General features: G+C 49.0%; 1 protein-coding gene across 5 annotated transcripts in view; it reads right to left on the bottom strand.

The window, feature by feature from the left end:
* The window catches only part of PIK3CD (phosphatidylinositol-4,5-bisphosphate 3-kinase catalytic subunit delta), a 52232-nt gene that overhangs the window by 9140 nt on the left and 20559 nt on the right, over positions 1 to 22533 (bottom strand). For 2 of the 5 annotated variants that reach the window (XM_041770626.1, XM_041770630.1), the window contains exons 1-8: positions 20987 to 21119; positions 19067 to 19185; positions 4183 to 4355; positions 1964 to 2192; positions 1659 to 1888; positions 1127 to 1306; positions 629 to 778; positions 32 to 121 (exon numbers count right to left, since the gene is read on the bottom strand). In XM_041770626.1, coding sequence (XP_041626560.1) covers positions 32 to 121; positions 629 to 778; positions 1127 to 1306; positions 1659 to 1888; positions 1964 to 2192; positions 4183 to 4323 — 1020 coding nt within the window. In that variant the 5' untranslated portion in view covers positions 4324 to 4355; positions 19067 to 19185; positions 20987 to 21119. Of the gene's footprint in view, positions 1 to 31; positions 122 to 628; positions 779 to 1126; positions 1307 to 1658; positions 1889 to 1963; positions 2193 to 4182; positions 4356 to 19066; positions 19186 to 20986; positions 21120 to 22533 lie in introns of those variants that run through there. The other 3 variants (XM_041770627.1, XM_041770628.1, XM_041770629.1) reach the window with 3 other exon arrangements.

The raw sequence follows: 22533 nt of genomic DNA, 5'->3' as shown, positions 1-22533 counted from the left end.
ACATCCCCCCTCCCCCCCAGGAGCCCCCTACCTTCATCCGCTCATCGGCATTCACTTTGCTGCCCTGGATCAGCTCCACGCAGAAAGGCTGCTCCAGGGACCACAGGGACAAGGAAGAAGGCTGGGGGGAGGGGGCGGGGGGGAGGGGGGCCGTCAAAGCAGAGGAATCCAGGGGAGGTTCCCATGGCTGGCACCCTGGCCACCAGCAAGGCCCATAGCCACTCGTGGGTAGGGTGAGAGTGTTGCCGGTTTGTGACAAGGCTCAGGTGTCCACCCACAATACTGCCCTTTGCCAGCAAACCTGCCGTGCAGGTGCCCCAGGACCCCTAGCTCCACAGGGCATGGAGTTCTCCCTCTGCCTAGCACAGGGGGACGGGAGGACATGAGAAGGGTAGCCCGAGAGCCGGGCCGGGGGGAAGCTCAGACAGCACCCTGCAACCCAGCACACCAGCGTTGTGGGCGCTGGCCAAGCTCCAGGCCCAACTCTCAACATTGAGCAACCAAGGAGCATGAGATGAGGGGCCCTGGACCCACTGCCAGCCCACAGCGGTTGCCACTGTGCTATAGGGTTGAACAGTGGCAGGGAGGAAGGGACGGACAGGAGGGTAAGCAGAAGGCACCGGCTCACCTTCTTCATGGGAATGGGGGGTGGTTTGGTGCGTGGTTTTTGGACTTGGGGGGCAGGGTTGCTCTGCTCGTCCCGCATGGCGAGGATGGAGGAGGAGTGCACCATGGTCAGGTGGGGGGTCAGCCCGCTGTGCAGGCAGCTGCAGATGTACTGAGATAGGGGGGCAGAGTGAGTGGTCGAAGGGCAGCCCCAATATTCTCTGGGTAACTGGCCACCCAAGGACTCCCCGACACTGACCACCGCCTATCCCAGGCCCTCCAGGCCTGTTCTGAGGACTCTTCTGCCCCCACCCATATCCTGAGGATGGAGCCCTCCTCGTGCTCACAGGGAGGACAGCCCAGCAAGGGGACACTGTTGCTGTGACACCTCTCCCATCGTGCTGGAGAGGGGCCAAAGGCCCAGCTGCCAAAGGCCTGTGCCATACCACCTGGGCCCTGGCACAGGCTACGGGGACCCCAGGACCTGAGCGCAGGGCCTCTCCCACACCCCACCCCTTACCTGGAACTGGCAGAGGGGGTAGCTGCCATACAGGTACTCATGCTTCCCGTTCACCTGCAGCGTGTAGTCCTCCGGCTGCTCCACCAGCGGCTGCCGGAACACTGTGGCCTTCTTCCGGAGGGCACAGGCCATCAGTGCCAGCGGCACATCCTTGGTGGACACCTGGAAGGTGAAGCTCTCCTGCGGGGAGGAGGGAGGGTCAGAGCTGCCTAGGTGTCTGTAATAGGTCCCCCCACATCGCCTGCAACTCGAGGCAGAGTCTGATGAACACACACTGCCGACACCTAGGAAATCCTTACTGAATGAATGGATGGACCAATGACCAAGGCCACCTGGTCAGTCTGCTTTACCCACCTTTCCCGGTGGGATATTTGCCTGAGTCCCTTGCAGGTATGGATGCCCCACTGGGAGGAGGGTGAGTTTGGGATGCTGGTGGGGGACGGGGAAGTCTCACAGGGAAGCATCCCCTGCAGGCACAGCAGCCTGGACACTGCAAATGGGCTGGAGTCCCCAGCAGGAGCCAGGGGCTCACCTCGCTGCCCTCGAACTTGACGTTGACCAGGAGGGCCCGGCTGGGGACCCGCAGGGTGCCAGGCCCCCAGCTCCGGGCCGAGGGCTCCAGCTGCAGGGGGAAGCAATACTGAAGCCAGGCCTCCCAGCCCAGTTGCTGCCGCCGGGCAGCCGCCTCCTCACAGAACTGGCGCATCTTGGTGCGAAAGTCATTCACCTCGGGGTCCCGCAAGGAGTCGAACTCATGGAGGCCTGAGAGGTGGGGAGGCTGGGTCAGCAGGGAGGCCAGGGCCGGGGCTGGGGCTGCCCCACCTGCACGCGGGTTACCTTTGCCGATGAGAAGGCTGATCTGTGAGTTGACAAGCTTCTTCACCCTGTCACCCTCTCGGGCCACCAGGCGCAGCACTGGCAGGAAGGGCTGAATGTCACATAGCCGCCGCTGCTCATCTTCCAGCTCCTGCTGCTCCGCAGTCTGGTTGACGCAGGTGAACACATAGGCCTCAGGGTCGCTGAGCATGTGGAAGAGTGGCTCATACTGGGCTCGGTGCCACAACACCTGAGGGGACGAAGGCCGGTCAGCCCCTCCAGCCAAGGTGAGCAGGGCCACAAGGAGACGGAGCTGGCCAGAGGCTGGCCTCAGTCTGGGTGTCCCACCCTGCATGACCCTGACCAGAGGGCAAAGGCAAGATACCCAAACCTTGTCCTCTCCAGACTCCCTGAGCCCTGACCACTTGGGTCACCAGGAGTCTCATTTCTGCCCTTCTGTGGAGGGTGCCTGGTATATGCTAAAAGTCAGTCCACAGTCTCCCTTGTATGTTACCCTTGAGAGACAGCCAGCAGGACGTGACCTCCAGGCACCCCCCAGCTAATCCTTCTGGGGTTCATCACCCTGATTTCTAAATGTTGGCTACTAATTCAGAAACGTTGAGCCCACAGAGAGAGCCGTAAAATCCTTCATGGGTTGTGTTAGTGTATGCCTCAAGGACGAGGGGTCCCACAGGCCCCTGGCAGAGCCATCTAATGGTCGAGCTTTAGAGCAAAGGTGTTCACCACTGAGTCACAGAGAAGATGGAAAAGGAGAAAATAGCCCTATTTGTCTTCCATGGGGGATGGATAATTATGGTCTGTCAGCACAAAGGGACAGTTTGGAGGTAAGGGTCATGACCCAGAATCTAGGGATACCTGTATGAATAAGCATAGAAAGTTCCAAGAGACACGCAAAGTAGGGGGAAAAAAACCCCAAGGTATGTAACAGGAGATGTGATTCAAGTCCATTTCCATAAAAACAACTCTAATAAACATAGTAACCAGTAGAGACCAGGATTTGATAAAAGGAACTAGAGTTTACAGGCAAAACCTGGTCCACTCCTAAGTTCTTAGAAGACAGCCAGGCCCACTCATTTACATGTTGTGTGAGGCTGCTCTGGCCCTACCCCAGCAGAGTTGAGTGGTTTCCACAAATACCAGATGGCCAGCAAAGCCTAGAATATTTACTAGCTGGCCTCTTGTATAAATAAAAGTATGAAGGAATTAAAGTTGAATTGGAGTGTGTGTAGGAACCCATGTGTTTCCCATTTCTGCACTGTTGGAATTGTAGTAGCATGCATGTGTGGTTCAGAAAAATCAGATTACCCTTAAAATAGAGTTAATCACTTGAAAAAGATGTTACAATGTTAACTCAGAAAAAAATAATCTCAAAGTTCATAATCAGAATTATTACAAAAAAAAAAAAAAAAAAAACACTCCATAGAAAACAGGAAACAGCCGAAGTGTTAACTGTGGTTGTCTCCCAAGGGCTGGATCACAGGTGATTTTTTTTCCTTTTACTTTTTCCTATTTTCCCAAATCAATGTGTCCATATTGCTTTTGAAATGGAAAAAAAAAAAATCAGCAATTTAATTTTTAAAGAAATCTCCCAGGAAGGGGAGATTAAAAAGCAAAACAAAAACTCAGGGATGATCCACTGCTTCTTTCCCTTTTTTGGTCCTGCTCCCAAGTATAAACTTTTAAAATTCTGAGCTGAGGACTTGTCCTCTAAAGTGGGCATGACCTACTAAACCCCACACTTCCTAAGTGGGACAAGCCCTTTGAAAGATCACAAGACAATATCTACCAAATATTTTCCAGATGGCTAACCCTTTGACTCAGTAATCCACCCTGAAAATTATTCAGCAAAACCAAAAACTCTTTCCAAAGATGATGTTTACTATGATGACAGCTCTACAGAGAAAAGATTGATAAGACTCTTTTAAGTGGACGTGGACAGGGAGTGGTTCCAGAAATGATGGCACAGTCATGGAGAGAAGGAAAAGCCACCATGGGAACCACACCCTGGGGCTCCCAGTGGAATCCAGGGAGTGTAATCCTGCCATGATAAAGGGGGAAGCTGAATTCAAAATGCCAGCTGGGCTCTAACTATAAGCTTCTAAACCAATTTTAGATATTACCCATCTTTTACAATTAGTATTGTACGATCTCAAATCTGAGCCCCAGTGTCTGTCTGTCTTTCCCTCTGAGTTCCAAGCTCTAAGGTCAGGATCGTGTACCTTCTTGATGGTGCTGAGGTTGGCATTCCGAGACACAGGGAAGTTCAGATAGACCCCAGTGGGCAACAGGAAGTCAACAGCCACACTCTGATTCTCCTCCTTGGTCCAGAATTCCATGGGGCAGTCAACCCCAGGGGGCATCCTGCTTCTTCACTTCTCAGACACCAGCTTTCCTGAAAAGGAAGGAAAGGCAAAATGGGCCATCCCAAGGGTGCCAACTGAATCCTTGGAAAGGATCCTCTGTAAAAAAAGCATGGCAGGAGCTTTGGTGGCAGGAGGTTGGGGAAGGGACGTTACCTCACATAAGCACCCAAAGCTCACCTCCTCCTGGGCCTCGTCCTGCCTGGGGTGGCTTGTGGCTCCCACTGCCCCCAGACCCCACCTCACCTCTCATCACACTCTGCATCCCTCACCATAGTGACCCAAAGTCAAGACACCAACACACCCATTCCAAATCACGTTTTCTCAAGAACATACACATGTGGGAGACTTCCCTCCATGGGCACCAGCTGTCAGAGGTGGGGGATGGCAAGGTCGCTAGTCAGACAATCTAGGACAACCCAGGAATTACTTCCAGTAATTCTTGGAAACTTTCTAACCAGAAACCAAGTGGCTTAAAAATGGCTTTGGCCATCAAAAAATTTGTTGAAATATCTAAGTCATAGCAACCCCTCCCCATAACAAAATGCTATAGACACAATTAAAGGTCTTTTGAGTCTCTCCCCCGCTCCAGGCTACCACCATCTGGATTCTGGTTGTTTATAATTTCCAAGCATGTTTTTATACTTTTCTTGTACTAATATGTATCCACAAACAATTCCTAATATTTTTGCATGCTTTCAAACTTTGAAGAGCAAATAGCCAGTCTTCTGTAACCTGCTTCTGACAGTCCACATTCCATTCTTTAGGCTTATCCATGCTGATACATGTAGCTCTAGCTCATTTATTGTAACTCCTATGGTATTTCCCTGTGTCCATAAACCACAATTTATTTACCCCTTCTCTTGTTGATGAACCCCAGGGTTTGTTTCTACTCTTTTAGGTTATTACAAACAATGCTACAATGTGTATCCTCAGACATCTCACTTTGCCCCTGTGTAGAGTCTGGATGAGTGTTGTCCAAAGAAATACAATGCGAAACACATGTTGTAAAGTCAAAGTTGCTAGTAGCCACATTAAAAAAAAAAAAGTAAAAAAGATAAAATTAAGTTGAGTCCTACATTTTGTTTAACCCAATATACCCAAAATCTAGTCATCTCAGAATGTCATCAACATAGCAAAATTACTAATGAGGCATTTTACATTCTTCTTTTGGACATCAGGTCTTTGAAAGCTGGCATGTATTTTTTACTTCCAGCACATTGCAGTTTGGACACAAGATTTCCATCAGAAACACCTCATCTGTATGTCGATGTCATGCACTTAACAGATGAAAAACTAGGTCCACAGACTGAAGTTGCTCCAAACATACTGAAAAGTTTTCCAAGAAGTGAGTTGAGTATCCATTCTTACATATGATGAATCAAAATTAAATAAAATACTTAAAAATGCTGTTCCTTAGTTACTGTCCACATTCTCAGTGCTCAAGAGCAACAGGTAGCAGGGGGCCGCCACACTGGACAGCACAGGTCCAGCGGAACTGTCAGATCACAGTCACCACCTATGACATCTAGAACAACACCCTGAGCTTTAGATCAAGTAGTGGTGCCCATTAGCAATGGCACCACTGTCCACTGCTTACTCTCCATACCTCCATCAGCACATAGTATTGTCAAATTCACTCATTTCTGCCAAACTGACAGGCACAGAATGCTCTTTTGTTGTTTTAATTTGTATTTCCCTGATTATCCATAAAATGTTTATCTTCTGCAAAGAAGATAAACCTCTGTGGGGTTATCTTTTTCTCATTGGTTTATAGGGTGATATATATATATATTTTTTTTCTAGATTCAATTCCTCTGTTGATTAAAAGAGTTGGAAATATCTTCTTCTGGTCCAAGTCATCTTTTCCCTTTATTTATGGCACCTTTTTGAGAGGACAAGTTCGTAATGCTGATGTAGTCAAATACTGTCCTTTGTGTTTTATGATATTTATTCTTGAGAAAAATACTTCCTACTCTAGGGTCACATCCTCCTACATTTAAATGACTTTGAAAAATAACTGAAAGGAATTTTTCAGTTTATGAGAGCTATTCTTCTGGTGGTTCTGCCAATAAAGCCCAGACTTCAGCCTCCAGAAGGGCTAGACGCAGAATCTGCTTGGAGCAGCAGGATGCGTGCATCACACTGTGCTACCATGTTACCACTGCTGGGATCCACTTCCTCTGATTGTAAAACCACATCCTACTCTGGGTTCCTCTTTCTAAGACTGGCCAGGCCAAAGGCTTTCTTTTTGATTCAAAATGTGGAGGGCAGGCAGGAATCCTGGAGGATCCACTTACAATGATAAATGTCCTTCCGCCATGCTCAGGAAGTCAGGAGCACAAGAACACGTTTGGCCACTTGGATCCCAAGGAGAAGATGAGCACACGTGGCATGAGCTCCCTGGGACTCCAGCCAAAGGGGTGGAACCTGAGACAATTGTGCCCCCTTGCTCTTCTGCCTCTTAGTGCTGTGTGGGATGAAGCCTTTGCTTCACTCACCCATCTGGGATGCACGGAAATATTTTCATGTATAAAGGTCATGCCTAAGAAATGAAGACCCAGGATGGTGTGGGCAGGACATAATCAAATGCCAGAGATGGGTCAGGAGGAAGCAGGAGCCTTCTCTCTCTTTGCAGGTGCAGGACCCAGGTATGACTGCTAACAAGCCCCAACTCTACGAAGCTCAGACTTATCATTGTGCAGTGTCTGGAACAAAGATGCCAACTAATCCAGCAACTTTTTTTTTAAGATTTTATTTATTTATTCATGAGAGACACAGAGAGAGAGAGAGAGGCAGACACACAGGCAGAGGGAGAAGTAGGCTCCCCGAGGGGAGTCCAATGTGGGACTCAATCCCAGGACCCAGGGATCATGCCCTGAATCGAAGGCAGAAGCTCAACCACCGAGCCACCCAGGCATCCCTAATCCAGGGACTTTAGAACTACTCCAAGAATGCAAATTGGTGCAAGCACTTTGGCGAAGTATCTACTTTTGGCAAGGTATCACCAAAGCTGAGCACACGTGTGCCCTGTGACCCAGCAATAAATTGCACTCCTAGGTATACACTCAACAGAAACAGGAGTCCATGTGCGCCAAGAGACACAAACAAGAGTATCTACAGCCAGCGCTGCCATTTATAATAGCCCCAAACTGGAAACTTCCCAAATGTGCATCAGCAGTATAATGGAGAAATAAATTACAGTATCTTTTCCCAGTGGAATGTTACATACCAAGGAGAAGGAACCATCTACAAATACACACAACAATGTAAGTGAATCTCATAAACATGAAGCTGAACAAAAGTCAGGCACAGAAGAGTTTGTGCTCATGATTCCAATTATACAGAGAACAAACACAGGCAGAGCTGATCTATGTTGGCAGAAGAAAAGACAGGTGTCTCCCCAGAAGGAGGGCAGTTACCCCAGGGGAAAGGTGGTATGAGGGGGCTTCTGGGTGCTGGTAATTTCCAGGTTCTTGATCTGGTTGCTGGGGACTTTTCACAAATTCAACACAGCCTCAGTCTGAGGGGTTTAGAGGAGTTGGCTTCACATCTGGCCACTAGCATGGCCTGAGACTCAGACCCAGCCAATCAGAGCCCTGAATTTCCCCCGGGGCCACAGGGATTGGATTAGAGTTGGGAACGGGCCTGAGGCCCAGCCAATCACTGTATGTCATCTCCTGGCTACAGCGATTCCAGGATGGGCATGGGAATGTCAAGTCAGTCCAGTGGGTTTTGACATCTGGACTTCTTTGGGTACTTCCTCCTGGGGGAGCAGAAAAGATAGAATATTCACCTAGGACTGATGGCGGCCACCTCCTGCTGCTCTTAGGAGTGGAAACTGAGAAAAGAAGTAGGAGAGCGGAGCTGAGCGTTGACTAGTGGGGCCCTGAAGACATCCTCTGAATCCCTGGATCCAGGCATGCCTGAAGCTACACACTATCCCTGGACCTTTCAGTTCTATGAGCCAAAACCTCTCCCTGCCTTCCGCTCCCCATCCGCCCCCCCCCCCCCTTTTAAACTTAGAGCGGTTTGAGTTGGGTTTTTTTTGGCACTTGCAGCTGCATGTTCCATTTTAGGAAGCTTCTAGTGTTTTGAAAGTTCTTTCCTTGGAAATTGGCCTGCCTCTAAGAGCCATCTCTGACCTTTGTGCTGTCATCTAGAGGCACACAGAGCTGTCATCTGATGGCTCTTTCTGCTGGATAGTGGGTTCAGTACCTCTAGAAATACAATTTCTAGATCTTGCCATTGTTTGGAACTCTGGGAAAACAAGATGCTGTGGATAGGGCCTGACAGGCCAACTATAGAAATTTTCTGGGTACCAGATTCCTATTGCTTAGCCTAAAAGCATATCAGTCCCCTCCCCCAAGAAAGTTCTTCAGCAATCATATCACTGAGCTCCAACCTTTATATCATTGGCTGCCAACCTTCCAGTTATTTCTCACAAGACCCCACGTTCTCCCAATTAATCTCCTGAATCTGAATAGAGGAATTCACATTTACTGTTGGTAATTTCATCTCGTGGGAATAACTAGCACCCATGTATTACTGGATTTGATATTTCATACATAGGACTCAGTGTGAGATATATTAGTTTAAACTCACATTTATTAAGTGCCAGGAGTTGTGCAAGGTGCTAGCACACAGTGGTGGATTAAGCCTATACTCCAAGATTACACATTTTATCAACACAGTGAAGACAGCATACACCAGATGGTGATGTAATGGAGGACAGCCTGCAGGGAAGGCTGGAAAGCCTTCCCTTCCCTGCAGGGAAGCCAGGAAAAGCCCCTCTGAGAAGAGGACACTGGAGCAGAGGACCAGAGTGCACCAGTCGTGTCCAGAGCAGACGAAAGGCAGGCCACTGGAGCGTGTGAATAGGGCAGGGCGGGGAGGGCATGGGGTGAGATGAGTTGAGAAAATCAGCAGGTGCCAAGTCCGGAGCCTTTACAGGGGAGACGCCTGGGTGTCACTCCAAGAGTGGTGTGGGCAGTCTTAGCACAGGAGCCACAGGATCTAACTTGTATCCAAAATGAAGCCCCTGGCTCAGTGTGAAGCTCAGAGAGGAGCAAGCACATGGGGAGTGGTGGCAGGGGGTTCATGCCCCTGGTGATGAGAAAGGCAGGGAATCAAGATACATTAGGAGCTTGGTGGATGAGACGGGACGTTCTGGGGGAGGATGCAAGGATGACAGCCAGTGCGGCTGGGAAGACCGGAAGGCTGGTGGAAATACACTGAGATGGGGAAAATACACTGAGATGGGGAAATATGAGGGAGAAACAGATCTGGAGGCAACAAAATGGCAAGAGGTCCATTTCAGACATGGTGAATCTGAGCTGCTTAAGTGAGCATCCCCGTGAAGAGAGCCAGGGAGTGGTCCCTAGCGTGGAGCTTAGAGGAGAGGTCTTTGGGGTTCCCGAGGTATCATTTGGGGTCAGGAGGCTACCTCCAGAGACATGTGAGCTGGCCTGGAGACAGAGGGTATGTGAGGGCCAGGAACCCCTCAAGGCACCAGAGTGGCATCAACCAAAGATGAACCATGAGCAATCCTTCCTTGCTTGCTGAGTCAGCCAGACTCTCGAGGCAGACTTTCCTGTCAGTCCTCCTCTGAATCATGAATAAAATATCAGACATTGGACAAGAAGGAGCACCATTCCTTCCTTTCACCTTCCCACTTCTGGCCAGCCCAATCCACGGCACAGCTGTGTGATGGCGGGGCGTTCCCAGCTGGGGGTCTCAGGCCCAGGAGCCACCACCTCTCCGCCAGCTGCTCTGAGATGTGCCCAGTTAGACACACCTTCTCTGGGCCGAGGTCGAGGCACAGTTTCTCCTGCTGCCAATGTCTGCGTCCTGAGCCACCAGCAGAGGAGTTTCTCCCAAGATTTCGTAAGAGCATGTGTGCTGCCATCACCCTTCCGTTTCAAGGGCCTTAATTTCTTCGTCTTTTTTTAAAACTGAAGTTGATTTTTATTTGGGGGGGAAGAGGGACAGAGAAAGGGAGAGAATCTCAAGCAGGCTTCATGCCCAGTGTGAAGCCCGATGCAGAGTTCCATCTCAGGACCCTGACATCATACCTGAGCCGAAATCAAGAGATGGATGTTTAACTGGTTGAGCCATCCAGGCGCCCCTAGGGCCCTAATTTATTCCTAAGAGAGGAGGGCAAGCAAGGGATATAGTTTGGGCAAGCAAAGGCCCAAAGTTTGCTCCAGACTGGGAATGAGGTGGCAACCCATGTGCTAGTCCCCCTGGGCTGGTGGCCTGTGCCAAGCCCGGGACTCCTGAAGTGTCCCTCTCATTTCTTTTGAAGTTTTACCATGTTAGGGCTGTGAGCTAGAGACTGTTTCCTGAGTCTGTTAGGGTTCCACGGATCTTTCTAGTGGCTATCACAAATGTGGCTGACACTCTGAGTAGAAGCCACTGCCCAGCATCCGTCAATGTAAAGACAGGCTTTTTGGTGCTAGAATCACATGCCCTGGGGAACAGCTTCCCAAGGGAACACATGAGTCACTCTCAGCTGGCTCTGAGCAGGGGACAGGCAGCAGGGAGAAGGGAAGTTGTATCCTGCTTATCTGAGCAATAAACATCCTCCCTAGGGGCGCCCTGGGCAAGACATGCCACGTACCTTCTCATGTTACTCGAGATCCACATGTTATTCTAGAGCAAGAGTCTAAAGGCCCCTCGAGGTCAGGGCTAGGAATCTGTCCATAGAGAGAGATGCTCCTGTTAACTCTAGGACAAAACATCTGTTCAAAACCTGGTTTCAGAGCCAAGAGTTACCACCCAAATAGCTCGAGAGGAGTCTCAGAAACGTCTCCTAGGTGGTTACACATATTGTCCAATATCTACCATCAATCCAGGCTGGGAGGAACCAGTACCCACTCTGACAAGGAGCCACATATGCTGGCTTTCTGCACCATGCTGAACAGAGCAGAGTCCAGTTAGGCCTCCTGACCTGGGCTGGATTTCAGGTATTTTTCAGCCTCAAACAGTTCTTCTAATGAGTGCTCTGTTGCCCAGACTCTCTTCCGTGGAGAATGAAGCAGATGCTTTTCCTGTTGCCTAACTTATGTGGAAAGTGGATGCACATGGGCACTTCATAGCTAAATTCCAAAGGTGCTTTACCCAGAGGCCCCACTTCCCAGCAGAGCTCCTGGATGTTTGCCTTAAAGGAGCTTTCTAGAAACCACCTCTTGCTCTGGCATCCAGGGACAAGCCCAGAGATCACTCAATAACCACATCTTCCCAGAGACCCTCAGGAAAAAAGGACATAATGGGCCCCCCTGCAGCCCAAGATGCTGCAGGCTATAAGTCCTATTCATTCATTCATGCAGCAAATATCTATCTGAGCATCAGGGAATGGGACAGGCACCATCCCTGATTCTACGGAGTTTTTAGTCTAACAGGAGAAAATCAAAAAAAAGAAAAAAGGAAAATGAATAAACAAGATGACTTCAGATAAGAAAAGAGTTGTAATGAAATAAAAGGGACTTGCAGGGAGGGAGGATATCCTTTGGATGGCAGGTCAGGGGAGGGTGCTCAAGTGAGCTATATTGGAGTTGAGGCCCGAAGGAAGATCAGGCAACGATCCATGAAATAGGGTTCACTGGACCAGGAAGTGCAAAGGCCCTGAGGCAGGAGATCCGGTAAACTGGAGTCAAGAACCCAGAGGGGAGATGACTGGGAGAAGCAGTGAGGTCAATCTGGCAGGGCCTTGTAGCTGCAGTGTGGAACCAGGTTTTATTTATTTATTTATTTATTTATTTATTTATTTATTTATTTAAAGATTTTATTTATTTATTCATGAGAGACACACAGAGAGAGGCAGAGACACAGGCGGAGGGAGAAGCAGGCTCCAGGAGCCGGACGTGGGACTCTATCCGGGGTCTCCAGAATCACACCCTGCGCTGAAGGCGGTGCTAAACCACTGAGCCACTGGGCTGCCCAAGGAACCAGGTTTTATTATCACTGCAATGGGAAGCCACTCGACAAGAAGCAGGAGATTAATATGGCCTGACTTTATGCTCTACAAAAATTACTTCAGCTGTGCTGAGGAAAATGGAAGTGAGGGAGGCAAGAATGAGGTGGGAAAGGAATTAGGCCAAGACCCCTGGCAAGAGTTGGCAGGGCAAGATGAATGAGGGAAAACATGGGCCCTACCTGCCACAAAATGCCCCAATCCTCTGCTCTTACCAGTTGAGAAGAAGGGATCCCAGCACCCCCACCTTGAAACCTTCTGTCTATAAGAACTTTCTTGACAAAGAACTGAAGCCATAGACCAGATGGAAAACAGACTGGCACAAGGTCCCCCTAACAGGTACAATTTTAGGATGGGTGAGCTGTTCTTCCAAAAAACAGAACTTTTCATAAGAACCACTTCAGTGTGTCTCCCCTGGAGACCCAGCATCCTCTGTCCCTGGTGGCCACCAGAGTTTGTAGGGCAGAGTCTCTGCAGCACAGCAAAGGCATGTCAGCCACAGCAAAAAGGAGACCTTTGCAATCCAAGTGGCACATTGTGAAGCTACTGTACAGTGGGATCAGTTGGAGGAGGAACCTGTATCCAAAACAGGAATGGGATCGGGATCCCTGGGTGGCGCAACGGTTTGGCGCCTGCCTTTGGCCCAGGGCGCGATCCTGGAGACCCGGGATCGAATCCCACATCGGGCTACCGGTGCATGGAGCCTGCTTCTCCCTCTGCCTGTGTCTCTGCCTCTCTCTCTCTGTCTGTGACTATCATAAATTTAAAAAAAAAAAAAAAAAAAAAAACAGGAATGGGAGGGAAATCTCCAGAAGCCAGAGGCCAGCCAAGCAGGACATCTCCAAAACCCTGCCCAGGATTAGGAAGGGCTTGTCTGGAGGGTGGTCTGACACCCCAAGCTCCGGCGACAGGAGAAAAAGGGGTGGAAGGAGTGAAGGCCGAGAATTGATGAAATAACAAAGTGCTGTGAAATTGTGCAAAAGGCATCCCAATGTCTGCTTGACAGGTATGGTAAGGACATGAGCTGCCTTACTCCTTGTCTATCTGCTTCTGCCTCCCTCTGTTCTTTGTTTCTTCCCTTCTTCTTTTGACTGTCTCCCATTTTAAATGTGCCTCCCTTGAAGCCATATTAGTTAATAGAGCAATATCTTTTATTTTGAATATTTAAGAATGAAAAAAAAAATCGCCAATGGAGGAAAACCGAATAGACATGGAAGAATGAAAGGCAAAGGTCTCTGGAAATTCCCTTCTATAAAAAGGGAGACTCCTGATTTCTTCTGCTGTCATCAGAAAAGTGAGCCAACTACCCTATCAAAAAAATTCTATCCCAACTATCTCCTATGATGTTCAGTTCATGGCCCATTGAAGGCCACGGGTCTGGCACTATGCATCAAAATCAAGAGAAAGATCCATGATCTCAGGTCTGGTAATTTGGGGAAATTGGTAATTAGGACAAATTGGTAATTTGTCCTAAGGAAGCAATTCAAAGGAGGAAAAAAAAAGCTATATGTATAAAGATACTCATTTGTGGTATTGCTCGTGAAAGTGGAAAACCAAAAATAATAGAAAAGTATGATAATTAATAGGACTGAATACAGTCATTAAAATGACACCTGTGTACACAGCACAGCACTGCAAATATGCCCCACATTAAATGAAACAAAAAAATGCACATCCATTTGCCATGGCAACATCTGTCTGTGGACAAAACATTTCAGAAAGCATAGAGAAAATGAAAACAGCTATCATATGGGTGGATATGAATGTTAAAATAATTACTTCAAAATTTTGTTATCTATGAAAGTTACACAAGCACATGATTTTAAAAATTAATTAAAGCTAAAATGTTTGCAGGAAATAAAGCAGCAGCCTCCTGCTCTGCACATCCAAACCTACCACCCATGACTACAGTTGTTTCTTAGGGTTTTTATCTCTATATTTCTAAATAATCAATTTATATGGATATTTCTCGATTTTCAACCTTTAACTTCTCATCTTAGAAGATGACGTTGTGCTTTCCTGCTCACACACACACACACACACACACACACACACACATACACATATCCTCTCCTCCAACTTCTGAACATATCTATATGATAATTTTTTGTTAATCAAACTTGAGTGCTTACATTATTATGACTACATAAATACTGTTCAAAACCAAACCACATAGTATACTATGGTTTTATTTCCTCTCTTGTTCAATTTTTTGTTATTTCTATAGTTGATAGCTGCCTCACTTATAATTTGCTTCATTTTCTATGTACAAACATATTTTTTTTCTGTGTACAAATATATAATTCTTCTCTAAACTCTCTAACAGAACTATAAAACTTCTAAAAATATGGTAAATATGTCGGATAATCCATGAGCTTCATTTTTTTTCTTGGAGATATTCCTCCTGGGGCCCTCAGCCATATTGCTCCAAATTTGCCTAGTTGATCTCTAGATGAGCTGTGCAGCTATACTGTACAGCTGGAACTTTCCTTCACCATTATTATGGGAATTCTCACCAATCTCTCTACCGTCAAGGTTCTTGGTTGCAAGTAAAGAAGCCAACTCCCACTGATTAAGCAGAACAGGTGCTGACAAATTATCTGATTTGTGAGGAGTTTCACAGTTCTGTTGGAGAGTTTGAGGGAAAATTAGTGATTAGTACATTGCAAACATAGCAAATAAAAAGATGAGGTGCTTATCAACCCCAGGAAAAACAAGAAGTTGAACAAAAAAAGAAATATAACTAGTACCCTGGATTCCATAATGCATGTCTGATGGCAAAATTGCCTCTATTGCCACTGAATACTGATGGCCAGTTTGTTCCTCTGCCACTTCTGAGCCAAGAAGCTGATCTTGAGGAGCCCCTCATTGTTGCCACCACCATAACCACAGATACAGCACATGCATCATCCATCTCCTCTGTCAAAATACAGTGGGTGCATCTCATCAGTGGAGTCTAGGTCACAGGTCCTAGCTACAGGGAAAGCTTGGAAGTAAGTCCTTTGCAGTTCCCATGGTGAGGTAAGTGTTTGTTTGTTTTTTCTCCAAACTCAAAGTAAGATAACAGCTGAAATACTGAAAGCCATTTGGAAGCTGAACCAAATGAAAACAAAAGACAATTACATATTGTATCATTTGTTCCTCTTTCTTAGTTTACACTCATTTTAGTACAGCACAATCTCCACTAGTTTCCTTGAATAGTGATACAAAGGTATGTGTGTATGCATGCATGTGCACACACATAGCTTTGGAAAATCCACATTTACAAAGGTGCTTTTATCCTATTATTTTGCTTGAATGATAATTACAGAATTCTTGCTCAGGAATTAATTTCCCTTGGAAATTTGAAAGAGTTGCTCCATTGTCTTGTAGCTTCTGGTATTGCTTTTGTAAAGTCCAGAGCCATTCTTTTATCTGATCTTCTAGATGTGGTCTCTTTTCTCTTTGTTGACTTGTAGAAATTTCTACCTCTGAAGTTTTCAAAGTTCATGATGATGTCCTGCAGTACATACTTTACTTTTATGTAGTATGTCTTTTATTATTCATTGTTGAGTACTACTCAGAGGCTCTTCAGTTCTAGAATTTTTTTTACTATAGTTTGATAATTTCCCTTTCTTCATTTTTCTCTTTGTCTTGAGTTTCTATGAGGTGGATATTGGGCATCTTGAACTGATTCTCCAGTTTTCTTATATTTTATTTTCTATTTTCCTTTTTTTTTAATTTTATTTTTTTTAATTTTTTAATTTTTAATTTTTTTATTTTTTATTATTTTTTTATTTTCTATTTTCCATCTTTTTGTTCTACTTTCTATAAATTTACTTTTCAATCTCCAGCTCTATTCTATTGAAATGTTTGCTTTTACTATTAGTTTTTTTGTTTTGTTTTGTTTTTTAAGATTTTATTCTTAAGTAATCTCTATACCTACCATGGGGCTCAAACTCACAACCCTGAGATAATGAGTCACATGTTCTACCAACTGAGCCAACCAGGCACCTCTACTACCCCAGCTTTTATATCTAAGAGCTTATTGTTTTATGAATATTCCCATTTATAAACAACTATGTTTATGACTTCTGACTCCCTTTTTTCTGTTTGTTTGGGTCTTTGTCTTTCATGCTAGAGGCTTCACTCTATGTGGAATGATCCACAGCTGCCCATTCAAATTTAAGACAGAGGCACTAAAAGCTGTTTGTGCACAGGAAAGTCCAGTTGCCTGGCAGACATCACTGTGAAATGATAAGGTAGCAAGCTAGCTTTCCAAGAGAGTCCTCTCATTGTCAGTATTTGAGGGTCACCTTTTATTATGAGGTCCATTTCCTTAGAGAGAAGTTTCTCAAGGGCCTAACCAGAGAGGGGTATAAACTAGGTTGCCATGTTCTGGGATCCAACCAGGAAAGGATCTCACTGTTCAGTATACCAATTTTCACTGACTCCTTCTGTTCTCAGTAGTGTGCCTCTTGCCCTCAGCTGGTCCCCATACCACCTCCTTCCACCCTCTGCTGGGCCTGAGCTGCTCCAGGTCAGGAATACCTCTGGGAAAACAGGCATCTTCTGCTAGGCTAGAGGAGAGAGTCACCTGATCATGTGGGCTGAGAGAGGGGTTGGTTGTTCCAACACATACCTCCGATCAATCTTCCTGCTTCCAGTCCACCCTGCACTCTATCATCAGAAACACTTTAGCTCCCACTCTTGAGCCTTTGGTGGCTCCTTGAATACACCAGTCTGCCTCCACCATGGCACAGGACAGTCAAGATTCTAAGCTTTGCATCTCTTTCACCAACCTATTTTCTGCCTCTCAATGTGTTTGCTTCACTGCTCCTCCTCAATCATTTCTTTGTCTGTTTCCTTAAGGATGCATTCCTTTTTTATTCTTTTACTCTCATTTTAGTGAGCTTTTGAAACAGATCCAGGATAAACCTATGCATTCCATTGGCTAGGTTTTCACGGAAGTTCATAATAATATTTAACAATACATCATAGTCAAGTTTCTAAAGACAGACACAGGGCAGCCCGGGTGGCTCAGCAGTTTAGGGCCACCTGCAGCCCAGGGCATGATCCTGGAGACTCGGGATGGAGTCCCACGTCGGGCTTCCTGCATGGAGCCTGCTTCTTTCTCCCTCTGCCTGTGTCTCTGCCTCGCTCTCTCTGTGTGTCTCTTATGAATAAATAAATAAAATATTAAAAAAAAATAAAGACAGACACATAGAAGGCTTTCTGGGGGATCTGGGGGAGGAAGTTACTCCTATCAAGGAAACAGTGGTTCTTTGCGGGGTTGGGGGGAGTTAGGTTATGCTAATTGATTTTGCAAACAGTAAGTAGGTAATTGATTTTCAACAGTAAGTAGGTATTTTTTAATAAATGAAAAAGCATCATGGTTAAAAATTATTAAAAGGCATCTGCTGAAACAAGAATCAAGATATTGTTGGGGTGCCCAGGCAGCTCAGTTGGTTAAGTGTCTGACTCTTGGTTTTGGCTCAGGTCATGATCTCAGGATTGTAAAATGGATCTGCATCAGGCTCTGTGCTCACATGGAGTCTGCTTGGGATTCTCTCTCTTCCTTTCCCTCTGCCCTTCCCCCTGTGTTCTTTCTTTCTCTCTCTCTCTCTCAAATAAATCAATCTCAGAAAAAATATTGTAAATAGGTGTGTAAACAGGTGTATAGAAGAAACTCTAATCCCCCAACAGAGGTCTACACAATCTATGGATTTTTACTATGTTCCAGGGGGTCCTGGGGTTCCACAGAAGCAGTCCCAAGGTCTTCAAAGGGTGGCAGAACTGAAATAGAGCACTGAGTGGAAGTCCTAAGCCAGTCTCTGCTTGTCCCACAGGGCACTCTGTTTTTATCGACTCTATAGGTCAACATTATGCTTTTAATATCTTGATCTTTTTAAAGAGAGCCACACTAACAGAGAAGTTTGGAAAGTACTGATGAAAATCTAGAGAAATGAATCTGGAGTGGGGCCAGGGGGAAGCTTCCAAGGGATGACACCATGATGTAACCCTGTGCTCCTTCCCATCAGAAATGACAGTAGCTGCTCAAGCATCCAGGAAAAGAGGAATTTACTGTGCAGCCAGACATACCTATGTACCCACAGGGCTTGCAAATAGGACTGTGGCCTGCCAATCTGGGAGCCTGCTAACCATACCCAGCTAGCCCCAGACACCAAAGCCAATACTCAATGTCAGTCTCTGGCCTCAGTTTCTTCATCTGCACAATGAAAAGACTGCATTCATCTCCCAGCGAATGTCCTAGAAGTTCCAAGGAGCATTGTCTTACTGATACGGTGACTGCCAACTCTCTGGGGAAACAGTGTCCCTACCTAAGGACTCTTTGAGAACCAATACCAAGTTACAAGAATTCAATTCACAAAAAAAAAAAAAAAAGAATTCAATTCACTTCCTCTGGAAGAATGTTTTCATTTTTCTTTCCCCAAATGGGCCAGCCCAACTCTACCATGACTGAAGCAAGTCAAATAGCTTAATAATGAGCTCCAGGGCTCCTGGGAGCAGAGCCCCCCTTCCTTTCACAGACAGCAGCATCCCTCTCTTGGGGAGCTGGCCGAGGTCTGGTTCACTTCCCTTTGTTGGCTCATAGCACACATCTGGGTCATTCTCTTCCTTTGCGTGATCTAGTTCTAGATCGGAAGCTAGAGAGAGCTTCTCCTTTGGCTGGCTGGTCAGGGAAGGCAGAGTCTGTTCAAATTCTTAAGCTATCTACAAAATGACATCTCTTCTTCCCCACACACTTCTCTCCTTCAGCCAACCTACCTCTCTGGAATGGTCCAAGAAAGAAAAGCAGCAAAGGCCCCTCTGTCTGGCAGATCAGAGATGCTTTGGAATCAATGAGCACCATTCCGCCCCTGCCTGACTCTGAGCTCCTTATCTGTCTGGGGGGAAAAAAAAGAAAGAAAGAAAGAAAGAATGAATGAATGAACGAATGACATTTTTAAAAGAGAAAGTTTCACAAACCTTCTAAGCATTCCCTCACAGGGTTTTAGCTTGAAAGCAATTGTTTCACCTAGACTCCTATTTTGCAAACCAATCACATTCTGCTTGATGGGCCTTTCCCACCACCTGTGTCAATGCCACCCCCAGCCTCTTTGATGGCACTGAAGCAAACCATCGGAGCATTTCCAGGACCTGAAGCAAGATCATAAGATGACTTACATCATTTTTAGAGTTATTCATTGGTTTTGTTTGGTTTCTGAAAGCAAAGCAAATGATCTGTGTCAAGCCTGGGTTCAAGTTCCATTCAGTGGATGCAAAAAGCAGATTCCTGCACTTGAGGTCCCTACTCAAGTACTAAATTGTATCATACAGGGACACTCATCCCTGCTTGCTGGAGATGAAAAGGATGGGTGTGTGGGGAGAGGCCTGTCCACTCACTGCATTGGTGGTGTTTCTCTCCCCCGCTGCCAGCCACTCCTGCAAATAATCTGACCCCAGAGACAGGAAGACACCTGAGCTCCGGAAGCCCAGCCGGCTGGATTCTAAGAGCAGGACTTGCCAATTTCTCCAACCCAGAGCTAAGGCCACAGCTACCTCCACAGCAGGGAGACTCCTGCCTGGAACCCACTGGGCAAGGCTAGGGAGGCTTGAGGAGCAGGAAACTTAAATCATTTGCTTCTCCACAGCAAAAAGCCCATGCTGGGAAGCCATTGGAAAAGGTGTCCATTCCAAGGATCCACTTCCAGAACCAAGCTAGAATTCTCACTGCTGAGAGCCTAATCCCTGGAAGGACACCCCATGGAGCCTGCTGCAGGAGCCCAGGAACAGGACCCTGGATGGTCTCTTCATTGGGCATCCAGGGGAGGATAGCCAGGACTTCCTAAGAGAAATCAGAGGTCAGCGCCAGGGGCTAAGGAAGAAATAACTTCCATCACTGACCAAGGAGTTAAGAGGACAAACCCCAGCAATTCAGTCACAGGGAAATAAGACATGGTTATAGAGAAAGCACTTGCAAAAGGAGGAAAGACAAAGCAGAATGCACGATGGAGATGGAGCAGAGGGAAGGAAGAGTTAGGGAAGGCAAGAAGCAATTCGTCCTCAGGAATTCAGGTCAGGAAACAGGGAGCTGGAGCAGAATTCACCAGAGGGCGGCCAAGGAGGAGGCTCTTCCCGGAGGAAGGTGCGTCTTCTGCTCCGGCCCTCACGCTGCCCAGGACCTCAGGATCTGGGTCGGCCGCCCTCTAGCCCTCTGGGTTCAAGGGCAAAGCTTGGGAAGCAATGCCAGGAATGGGCACAGCGCAGGATGCTCCGTCCCGAATCGGGGACAGGGGGAGGGGAGGATGCGCACGGCAACTGCTGGGTCCCTGACAAGTAAACAGCTTGCTCTGAACAGGCGCGTCCACGTCCAGAGCCCGGCTGAGGGCCCTGCTCATCCCATCAAGGGCGGCAGCGGGACACCCTGGATCCCCGCCCCCCCGAGGCACAAAAGGGATGCATGGAGAGCGGGAGAGCAGGAGAGCACGAACCAGCCCACACCCGAGCATCACGACGCGAGCGCGACCCCCTGACTCGGCCTCCCCAGCCGGGTCCGGTCCGCCCCGACACGCGCGCGCCTCCCCCAGCCCCCACGTCCCTGGACCCCGACCGCCCCGGGCGGACAAAGCCCTGCGCCGGGCGGGGCGGGGCGTGCGCAGGGGGGCACTGGGACCCCGCAGACGCCCGCACAGGTGGGCTCCGTACCGGGTCGGTGCCGGGGGCGGGGCCCGATCTCCCTGGAGACGGTTGCCCAGGGGACGCGGCGGGCGGGTCCCGGAGCTACGCGAGCCTCCCGGCGGCGGCGCCGAGCCCGCGGGGGCCTGAGGGCAGGCCCGCGGCGCGGAGCCGGCGAGCCGGGCAGCGGCGGAGGGGCGCGGCCCGGGGCGGGGCCCGGACAGCAGGCCGGCGCGGGCGGGGCCGGGGGCGGGGCCGGGGGCGGGGCCGGGCCGCCGGGCGGGGGCGGGGGCGGGGCCAGGGCCCGCCGCGCCGCGCCGCGGGCACCGTCGGCAAATTCCCGCGGCCCCAGCCAGGCGGAGTGTCTGAGCGCCGGCGGCCGCAGCTGCAGATGCTTCCCGACCCCCGCTGCTCAGCCCCGGGCAGGTGGAGCGTGCGCCCGGAGCCGGGAGCCCCCCAGCCGCCGCGGGACCCCGGGCAGCGCGCGCACGCTGGCCCTGGGCCCCCTCCCGCCTCGTGACTGGAGGATACAAAGTAGTGTTTGCACAGGGAGTGAGGGCTGGGGGTCCCCCAAACCGCTCTCCCCTCCCGGGTTCCCGGGGAGTCACCAGAACCGCCAGGGCACTGGACCCCCGACGCTGGTCCGGAGCCGGGGTCACCCTCGGAACTGGCCATCCGGGCTCTGAGCTCCCATCCAGTGTGCGGGCCGTTCCCCAGCCGCTGGGCCTTCCTTTCCATCGGGGTTCCCCGCACGGGTCGGATTCAGAAGGTAAATGGGTTTGCCGGGGGCCTTCGCTATACCTCCATTCATTACAACGAACTCCCGGCGCGCTGGCGGGCGCTGGTGCAGTAAGGCAGGGACCCTCTGCCCCGCACCGCACACAGCGCTCCAGGCAATCCAAGCATCCGCCTGCGAGGTGCCTGCGAGGTGCGTGCTGTTTGCCCTCGGGGTGTCAGTGCGAACCCTGAAGCCCCGAGGGCAAGCAGCTGACCCCTCGCATGCACCCAGGGCCGGGCGCAGAGCTAGCCTCGGAACCGCCGTGGTTTGGTGCAGAACTGCTAGGCTTCTTGCCCTGCCGAGTCCCGTGCGGTGGCCCTCAGAATGTCCCTTGGGGTCCATAGCCCTAGACCTAAAGCTTTGCCACCGTGGAACGCAAGGGAAGGAGGGAGTGTGGGTTCAGAATCCACCCCCTCCCCGGGTGTCCCAGCGGGTGCGGCGGGCGTAGGGATGAGGAAAGTGGTTTGAGGACCACTCTGGTGGTCGTCTCGGCCTGCATCGAGGGTCCAGGTGAGGTGCCTCCCGCAGGGCCCGTCCATTCCGCCCCAGCGTTGCCCGGTGCAGGCGGGGAGGAAAAGGACACAAACAGCTTTAAGCTCCTGGACTCTTGAAGAAGCCTGGGATGACAGGACCCCGCCGCTGCGTTGTGGGGTCGTGTCTCCGCCCCCAGCACCTGGCGACCCTGTCAGGGCTGTGGTCAGCATCCCTGGCATCTCAGGGTAGGAGGGGGCACCCCTCCCCATCGCAGCCCCGTTTGTCACAGACATTCACACAAAGCAAACACTCCCATACACATTCA

This window comes from Vulpes lagopus, chromosome 10 (genome assembly GCF_018345385.1).
Source record: "Vulpes lagopus strain Blue_001 chromosome 10, ASM1834538v1, whole genome shotgun sequence".
Classification (NCBI taxonomy): Eukaryota; Metazoa; Chordata; class Mammalia; order Carnivora; family Canidae; genus Vulpes; species Vulpes lagopus.
The sequence above is the reverse complement of the archived record's forward strand: the minus strand, read 5'-3'. Positions and strand labels throughout refer to the sequence as shown.